Below are 9,964 nucleotides of genomic sequence, written 5' to 3'. Positions count from 1 at the left end.
CTCATCATAGTTGGCTTAAGGAGGGAATGACATATACACTCAACTGGGTATGGAAATCTATTTCCCTACAGGAAAATAGGGGAAAAAGATATTTGGAGGGGGATGATAGAAGGGAGGGCCAATTGGGGGACAGGGCAATCAGAAGCAAACACTTTTGAGGAGGGGCAGGGTCAAAAGAGAGAATAGAATAAATGGGAGAGTAAGATAGGATGGAGGGAATTACAGTCAGTCTTTCACAACATGACTATTATGGAAGTGTTTTGCATGACTACACATGTATAACATATATTAAATTGCTTGCCTTCTCAATGAGGTTGGGCGAGGAGGGAAGAAGGGAGAGAATTTGTAACTCAAAGTTTTAAAAAAGAATGTTAAAAATTGTTTTTACATGTAACTAGGAAATAAGATATGAAGGCAATGGGGTATAGAAATATACTATTATATTTCCTGCCCTACAGGAAAATAGAAGGGGAAAGGGGAAAGAGAAGGCAGGGGGGTGATGGAAAAGAAGGATAATTTGGGGAAGGAGTATTCAGAATCCATGCTGTCCTGGGGTCAGGGGAAGGGAGACATGGGGAGAAATTTGGTAACTCACAGTCTTGTGGAAGTGAAGGATTAAAACTAAAAATAGATAAATTAACTTAAAAAATTTAAAAAAAGAAAAAAAACTTGTATGCAAAATTTTATGCAAATAAAATGTTACATTGAGAGGGAAAGAGAGTATTTTATTTTTGTTCTTAAAGTACGTCCTAAATTCTCAAATAGTTACTTTTCATCCTTTAATCTTTAGGACTGTTCAAACTAGATGACCCTCTGTTGACAAAGCCAAAAATGTCACAGGGGCTTTGACTTTCCTTCATCATTTTCCGCCCCGAGCGGAGGTGAGGTTCAAATTACTGAGCACAGATTTTCTTTTCACTATTGAAGCATTCTGGTTCATCATCCATCCCTAAGCACCCTCAGTCTGACTTAACTAGTTGTGGAAACATGGCAACTGAAGAAAAGAAACCAGAGGCAGAAGCCACAAAAACACAATCTACACCTTCCTCATCAACCAATCAGAGCAAGCCTGCACCTGTAAAGCCAAACTACGCATTAAAGTTCACACTAGCAGGACATACTAAAGCCGTATCTTCGGTAAAATTTAGTCCAAATGGAGAATGGTTAGCAAGTTCTTCTGCAGATAAGCTCATTAAAATTTGGGGAGCATATGATGGAAAATTTGAGAAAACAATATCTGGGCACAAACTGGGAATCTCGGATGTTGCCTGGTCATCAGATTCCAATCTTCTTGTATCTGCTTCTGATGATAAAACTCTTAAGATATGGGATGTTAGCTCTGGGAAGTGTCTAAAAACACTGAAGGGTCACAGTAACTATGTCTTTTGCTGCAACTTCAATCCCCAATCCAACCTCATCGTTTCAGGATCTTTTGATGAAAGTGTAAGGATATGGGATGTGAAAACAGGGAAGTGCCTCAAGACTTTACCTGCTCATTCTGACCCAGTTTCAGCAGTTCATTTTAATCGTGATGGATCCTTGATAGTGTCAAGTAGTTATGATGGTCTCTGCCGAATCTGGGATACAGCATCAGGTCAATGTTTAAAAACACTTATTGATGATGATAATCCTCCTGTGTCTTTTGTGAAATTCTCTCCAAATGGTAAATACATTCTTGCTGCAACTCTGGACAACACTCTTAAGCTATGGGACTACAGCAAAGGGAAGTGCCTGAAGACATACACTGGTCACAAGAATGAGAAATACTGCATTTTCGCTAATTTTTCGGTCACTGGTGGAAAGTGGATTGTGTCTGGGTCAGAAGATAACCTGGTTTACATTTGGAACCTTCAGACAAAAGAGATCGTACAGAAATTACAAGGCCATACAGATGTTGTGATTTCAACAGCTTGTCACCCTACAGAAAACATCATTGCATCAGCCGCATTAGAAAATGACAAAACAATTAAACTCTGGAAGAGTGACTGTTAAGCCCTTTCGATGTCATGTTAGAGACTGTATCAAGAAGTAGGTCCTATGAGGCAAGAAACTAAGATATTTGAGAATAGTTTCTTGGCCTAAAGGGAAATCCCCTTTTTTCTTCCCTGGAATGGGTAGCCTGGTGAGAAGAGGCAGCATCTGCCTTATTTGACAAATGGATCTTTTTCTTATTTTTTTGTTTTAAGGGGAAAAAATTTGCTTGTATTACTAGAAGGTCCCAAAAGACTTTGGTGATGCTTCTTGCCAACTCTCCTGATGCTGTCAAAGGAAGAGTTTCAATCTATATTGTGTTATAAATCGAGTCAGCAAAAACCTGAATTTTTAATTTTTTATTACAGAAGGATAAATTTCATTTCATCATGAATTTTTCCTCAACTAAATGTTCTGTAATTTTTTAAAAGATATCACTTACCCACTTCTAACTCTGTGACCAAATACAACCATGTAAGTTTTTGGCTTTCTATCCCCCAGGTTCACTGACCTTGTGGCGAAATATCTTTTAATCTTCTGTATAGTTTTACCTCTTGATATGTATGTTTAATAGATATATCACAAGTTGTCTAAGAAATGGGAATTGAGTCTCCAAATGGGATCTTGAGACATTAGTACTAAGAATGCAAGAATCCAGGCAAGGTGTTACAATCAATCCATCAGTGAAATATTGGGGAGCCAAGGTCTGAGGTACACCAGCTCAACAGGACTTAGAATTTGAACATGGTAGGGCTAATGCTATGTAGGACCTGAGTTCAATTGTGAACCAAATTCCCCTCCTCCTTCCCAGAGACTATGATGGTGGTATGGAGGAGTGATTTTGCCCATTATGCATTGGGCAAAAACATTGGCACATTTGTTTTTGTTATATCATTGATATTTAAAAAAGCTAATTTTGATTTGTGTAAGCTTATTAGTATTATCAATATCGATAAAGAATATTGAATTGTATAAACTGATGGCAAGTGGTTAAATAAAACTGGAGTGCTAGTCATAGAGAAGAACATAATTGTCTGGGTCTCAAAAAGCTAGCAGAGAAAATGGCCTTTGCAACACCTCAGGGTATTGTAGAAACTTGTGGGGGTAAAATGCAACAGATATCAACCTACAGTGGGGTCAGAGCAGCTTTGATGCACTGCTTTTCTTGTCTATTTGCAAATTTACTTTTGTCCTTTTACACTAAATCCAACAACACTGGCCTACTTTCTGCTTCTTACATACAACACGATCTCTCAAATCCATGTCATTTTGGTGGATGTCCCTCATGCCTATCTTTGAGTTCTCTCCCCTCATTTCTATATCCCAATTATCCTTCTTTCCTTGAGGACTCCATTGAAGACTCAGCTCAAATATAACCATTGCTCTCATGTCATTGACATGTAGTTGACATTGTCTGAGTCAATCATTTTTGACAATTATTCACCTTTTTGTTTGATTAAAACATTCCATGTGTTATGGAATGATCTAAAAGTGAAGGTTCAAAGAAAACTCCTTGTTTCCAGTTTAATTGTAGAACAGAAGTAGACTGGATGAAATGTATTTTGCAAGCCTCATTTATAAAAGGTAATATATTACAAAGTTTATATTTAAAGGGCTATTAAATTTCTTGGATGATTAATTTAGTGTTCATTCATTGACTTACAGTAGCATTAGGCAGGCGATGTGAATAGTCACTTAACAAGCTATCTATAATTCTGATTTGCTTTACTATCAAATTCAATAAAATGCAGCATTAATTAAACACCTACTGTATGTAGAGTGCTATCTTGGGTCCTAAGGACAATTCAAATTTGAGATCATCCAAGATTCTTGCACTGATACATAGCACTGTCTAACAAGAAGATGGAGTGCACAAAGAGAACCATAACAATGAATGAAAAGCATAGCAGAGAGGTGCAAAATGCAGTGTTACATGAGATCTTTAGGGGAAAGTCTATCACTAAGAAGGTTGGTCAGAATAAATTTTGTGGGGGTAATAAAATTTAAGGTTGTCTTTGTTGGATTGGTGAGAATTCATTAGAAAGTGGAAGTGGTATGGGATATTCCAGATATAGGGAATGAATAAGAACAGCAAAGTCACAGGGTGGGTAAGTGGCTGTTCTCTGTTCTACGTCCTACTACTTCATTCCACCAAAATAAGAACTCTAAGGAGCCATGATTATTATACCCTATCAGATTCAATATGAATGGAATGTGCTTGAAATTTTTGTAGTCACTGAAATATTTCTTGGAGGAGGTGGGGAGTAAAGAATTATAAGAGGACATAGGCAGGTAGGTGGCATAGTGGATAGAAAACTGAATTTGGAATCAGAAAGACTTGAGTTCAAGTGCTGCCCAAGAGATTTAATCGCTTTGTTACACTCAGCCTAATATATCTGTATCAATTTCCTTATCTGAAAATGGGCGTAATGATAGTACTTCCAATATAAGGGCATTGTGGCTATTGAATGGATACACACACACACACACACACACACACACACACACACATACATATACATATTATATACAAAGGATATATACAAACTACAAAACAAAGCATATATATGTGTATATGTGTGTGTATGTGCAATGCAACATACACACATATTCTTTCCTTGGTATATTGAAATTGATGAATGAATTTTTAGTGTTATATTTTCTTATGCTATTAATTTAATACCCCAAGCAGCAATCCCAGAAGGAGAAATTGTATGCCAAGCTCCCTATTTATAATGTTTTCCTGAAGATACCTTCTAGTGTAGATCTTGCATCAATAGATATTACAGATGGTTTTAAGTTCACACCATTACTCTCCTGACTTAAAACTAAGGAGGGATTTTGATTCCATATGTATATGTATATATTAAGTGTGTATGTGTATATGCACACATATATGTATCTTTTTCATCTCTCTCACATACAGACTCCATAGAGATCCTATCATTAGCTCTTTTTACTTATGATATTTTGCTGAAAAATTTTAGTCATAAATGGTTGCTGAAAGGGGAAAGAAAATTCACAATGGCATCTTATACAGCCAATGTCCCTGGGTGAAGACATCAGATGAGTGCCAGAGGAGTAATCAAATATTTAAGGAAAAACCACACTGGGTCATCTTTCCAGTATTTGATCAGAAATTTGATCCACAGGCAAGGCACCATTACCAGAAATGTGAAATAGGGATGAGCCAGGACTACAGAGCCAGAAGACTTGAGCAGAAAAGGACTAAAACATTGTTGCTATAAACCGGGATAAGAGATCTTGGACTCAGATGCTAAGAACAGAAGAGGAGTACAGATGCAAGGAACAAAGGCGGGGTACAGAACTATCACTCTGACCCCAACAACAAAATACCAGCTGAGGTTCTCCAGGATCATATAGGGTCACTACAATCCTGTTAGAACTGTTCAAAGCCCAGAACTAATATAAAATCTCAATCCAATTCTGGAAGTAAGATTGGAAAAAAATGAATAAACAAATAAAGAGGGGGGAAAGAATTATTATTAGGAAGACATGAATACCTAAAACATAAACTTAGAAGAGGAGAATAAATCCAAAAAATTTCTGAGCAAAGCCTCAAAGAAAAGCACAATTTTGACACAATATTAGGTAGAATTACCAGAAAAAAAGAGTTTTTAAGAAAAAAAATATATAACTGGAAGTGCTATAGGAAAGAGCTGAAAAAAGAACAGAAAACTATGAAGGAAAAACTTAATATAATTCTTAAGAGCTTAGCACAAGGGGAAGTTAATTAGCTTATTCACCACCTGGACCAAAACTACCAAAGATTATAGAACTAGGAAAAATAATTAAAAAAAAAAAACTCATCTGGAGGAACTAGACGTCAAGAAATTTACAAGAAATAATAAGGAAAAAATAGACCGAATGCCTAATAGTGCCAAATTTCAAACTATATTATAAAGTAATTATCAAAATTAATATAGAAAGTTAAATGTAGGAAGTAGAAGCAGTGGAAAAATTTACATACAAAACACAGAAGAAAATTAGCACAGAAGAATAGTATTTGATAAACACAAAATTTTGAGCTACTGGGATATAAAAAATAGTCACATACATCAAGATAAACTCCAAATGGGTATATGACTTAGACGTATTGGAAGATATACATAAATTGGATTTGCAAGGAATAAATTCTCTTTAAAATCTATGGAGAAGAAGAAAGTCTGTTACCAAAAAAGGCCAGAGAATTACAAAGATAATTAAATGAACAATATTGATTATATTATTATTTTTCCTTAGGCAAATATACTAAAATTAGAAGGTAATCATGAAACTGAGAAAAAATTTGCATCAATTTTCAATGATAAAAGTTTCTTTTATATGATAAATAAAGAAGTGATTGAAATTTATAATAATGAGAGTCATTCCTCAATTGATAAATGGTCAAAGGATACAAATAGGCAGTCTTCAGAGGATGAAATGAAAGCTATAAATAGTCATATAAAAATTACCCCAAATCATTAGAGAAATTAGAAAAATACACATGAAAGCTATTCTAATTTTCTGCCTCACACTCATCAGATTGACAAATTTCACAAAAAAGAAATAAAATTGACAAAGTTTATAGGGGCTATGATAAATCATGTATATTAATGCATTGTTCATGTACCTATGGATTAGTGCAGCCATTCTTGAAAGGATTTGGAATTCTACATTTTTACTAACCTGGGCATACCCTCTGACCCAAAAGAGTTCACAGAAAGAAAATTAAAATCCATATGAACAAATATATTTATGACAATTCTCTTTTTGTTATGGCAAAGAACTGGTGGGACATTGGCATTTCTTGTATACTCCCTTCTTATAGTAGTAGAATATGAGAGAGGAGGGAGTCTGATTTGCCCATCCATATAAGTCTGATTCTCACAATAACTTTGTGTAGATAATTTGGAAGCCTTATTGTGAACCATCTATCATGAGTAGTATATCACAATGAATGGGGGTGCTAAGCTAAACAGTGATCTCTCTGAATAATTCACTAGCATTCTGGGGTACTTGTTCAGAGTTCAGAGCTACCATAATAGTCTCAGAGAATAGGAAGACCCCAACACCCTGCCCAAGCAATTCATGGAAAATTATTTGCTTTCTTAATGGGTTTATTCTTTTTACTGTTTTTTTCATAATTATGAAAATTGTAAATGCCATTATACAACACTTTAAGGCTTACAAAGCATTTTATATAATCCTTTGAACAACTTTATGAGATAGATAACATAAGTATTTTATCTCCATTTTACATAGGAGATAACTGAGGCCAGTTGCACAGGCACCATCACTACCATTACAACTGATTTTCATATACTTCATTAATAAAATACTTGACATACATTACTTCATTTGATTCTTCTAATAACCTTATGAAAGACATAAAGTGGGTAGTATCATGTCCTTTTATTGATGAGGCTTAAGAATAAGTGTCTTATTATATTAAACATTACAGTTATTCCTTCCCCATCATGATTTCAATACATTTTTTGGGAAATTTGCAGAAGATACACAAAGGCCAGCAGATGACAGAAAAAAAGTTTAGAAACTCAGAAATGCATTATATATGTAATTTTCCTTAATATTGACCTATATATAGCCTATGGCCAAATGCTTAACCCAAATTTTACAATAAGGTATTGTAAACACCCCATGAAAGAAGAAAAAAAAATTCAGACTTCTTCTCAGGTATGAAGGGAGGGCCAACATTTTTATGCAAATTTTCCAGATCATGGTGGTGCTGTACCCCTAGCCCCTGTGATGTGGGAGGGATAACTGTATGATAATATGTAATATTTAGATTGTCTGCTAAGATTTTCTGGGTACTTTGTATATGTTTCAAATGAATCCACCTATGAAGATCCAATATTAAGTACCTATGAAACTTCAAGAATTGTTTTTCTGTTTCACAGATAAGGCAACTGAGGATCATAAATGTCAGATTGTTGAAGGTTACACAATTAATAAATGATAGAACCAGAACTGAAATCCAGATCTTGTGGTTCCTGGTCCATTTTTTTTTACTATACCACCAAAAATAAAGTCTAAAAATAAAGCACATCAATTTCAGTAGGACCAAGAAGAGGTTGGAATTAAGAATCCTAGCAAAACCTTATGGAACTATTTGAAACACTTGTCCATGACCCTGAAGTATTAATTCAAATAATAAAATCCTTTTTTTTACAAAAAGGAAATACATTCCTTAATGTATTTCAAGTGACCCTGCCATGAATCAAGAAGCTTTTGATGATTATCTTAAGAAGTTATTGGAGTAACTTGATGGCAATGATCTTTGATTCATTTTTTTTTCTTCTTCTTCATGGCACTTTATTAAGGGTTGATCTATATCAGAGTTGGGCATTGTTATTAGTCCCTGTGGAGGTTAAAGCAGAGCAAAGTTACTTAAGTTTGCTGTATTAAATAATTGATGCTTATTTAGCACAAACTAGAAGAGATAAACATGTCTCTTAGAGGCAGAAATAATTTCCCTTCTTACTTTTGGCTCCATAGGCTAGAATCTGTTATGGAATTGTTTCATCAGTTTCCATGCTGTCTTTGGGATTCCCACCACTATTCCACCAGAGCATTATTCCCTTCTAAGTTCTACTGAAATGACAGGCATTATCTGCCATATCTATCTCATACATTGGAGGTAGATGTTGCATGCAACTATGGGGACACAACCAAAATTATTCTTTGCTACTGTTGACCTAGGGGTATTTATATTCATATGACTGCTGACCAGAAAGATGCCAAAACATATTTAATTACCAATTAGACCACAAAGGAAATTTTAAATATGGTTAAATGTGTAATTCATTAAAAGCATATACTTATAATAATGATGATAACTGTACCTGACATTTATGTAGTACTTCACTGGTTTCAAAGTGTATTACAAAAACATATCAACTGATGGTCACAACAGACCCATGATGTGAGTAGTATAGGGATTATTATACTCATTTTACAAATGAGGAAACTGAGGCTTAAAAATATTAAGGAACTTGTCCATTGTATAAAACCAGCAAATGCAGAGATGGAATTAATTTTTAGTCTACCATTCTTTACACCATAGTCTTCCCCTTTGAATTTCCCCATTTGTTCAACATTGCACAGTAATGAGAAACTTAACACGTAACAAACATACCAAACAAGTTCTTTTCTGTGTTTATTCAAATAGTCTGATTCTCAGATTTATGAACTGTGGCTTTATACATTCTAAATGAGAGAATGCAAAATTTCCAGATTCATATGACCCTAAAATAGGAGATCACAGTTGTTTTACCTATCCTTCAGAATATCTGTGGTGAGTAAACATTGGTTTTCAATTGTTTCTTACTTGATTGTGAGTTCTGTGAGGGAAGTAACTATGTCTTGTTCTGATTTGAATAGAATGAAAAAAAGATGCTCCTGTCCTGGTCCCCCCCTCCAATCTTTCTAATCACTTTTTAGTCTCCTTTGATGGTCCTTCATCCAGACCACACTGTTCTCTGACTTGTTTTCCCCATGCCTTGGTTCCATACTCTGTCTCTGTTTCTCTCTTCCTCTCTGACTTCTTTAGTTCTCATTGGAGTATTATGTGCATTATGCCAACAACTCACAGGTCTAAATATCCAGCACCAGTCTCTCCTCTTACCTTTAGTCCTGCATCACCAATTGCCCAATTGATGTTAAATCTGATTCCTGGTGAGTTATTGAAGAAAACACATCCAAAATGTAGTTCATTATCTTCTGTCCAAATCCATTCCACTTAAAATTTGATTATTTCTGCTGAAGGATTATCATTTTTCTAGTATGCTTAGTTTATAACCTTGTTGTTACTCTTAAATCCTCATTCTCTTTCATGCTATATATCCAATCAATTGCCAAATTTTGACATTTCTGACTTCACAACATCTCTTGAATAAAACCCCTCCTTTATACTCAAACAGCTACCAATTTTTGTTCAGGTACCCAACAAATCTGACATAAATTATAGTAA

General features: G+C 34.9%; 1 protein-coding gene across 1 annotated transcript; it reads left to right on the top strand.

Moving 5' to 3' along the window:
• Nucleotides 1-875: 875 nt before the first annotated feature.
• On the top strand, nucleotides 876-2,466 carry LOC114024155 (WD repeat-containing protein 5). Its single transcript, XM_027837079.1, has one exon. The coding sequence runs from the start codon at nucleotides 988-990 to the stop codon at nucleotides 1,990-1,992; it is 1,005 nt and encodes a 334-aa protein (XP_027692880.1). The 5' UTR covers nucleotides 876-987; the 3' UTR covers nucleotides 1,993-2,466.
• The last annotated feature ends 7,498 nt before the right edge of the window (nucleotides 2,467-9,964 follow it).

This window comes from Vombatus ursinus, unplaced genomic scaffold (assembly GCF_900497805.2).
Source record: "Vombatus ursinus unplaced genomic scaffold, bare-nosed wombat genome assembly UNPS02014820.1, whole genome shotgun sequence".
Taxonomy (NCBI): Eukaryota; Metazoa; Chordata; class Mammalia; order Diprotodontia; family Vombatidae; genus Vombatus; species Vombatus ursinus.
This window is presented reverse-complemented; position numbering and strand designations above follow the sequence as displayed.

Bases quoted from the DNA above. Each gene is read 5' to 3' on its own strand.
- LOC114024155 (XM_027837079.1), top strand. From the start codon at position 988: ATGGCAACTGAAGAAAAGAAACCAGAGGCAGAAGCCACAAAAACACAA.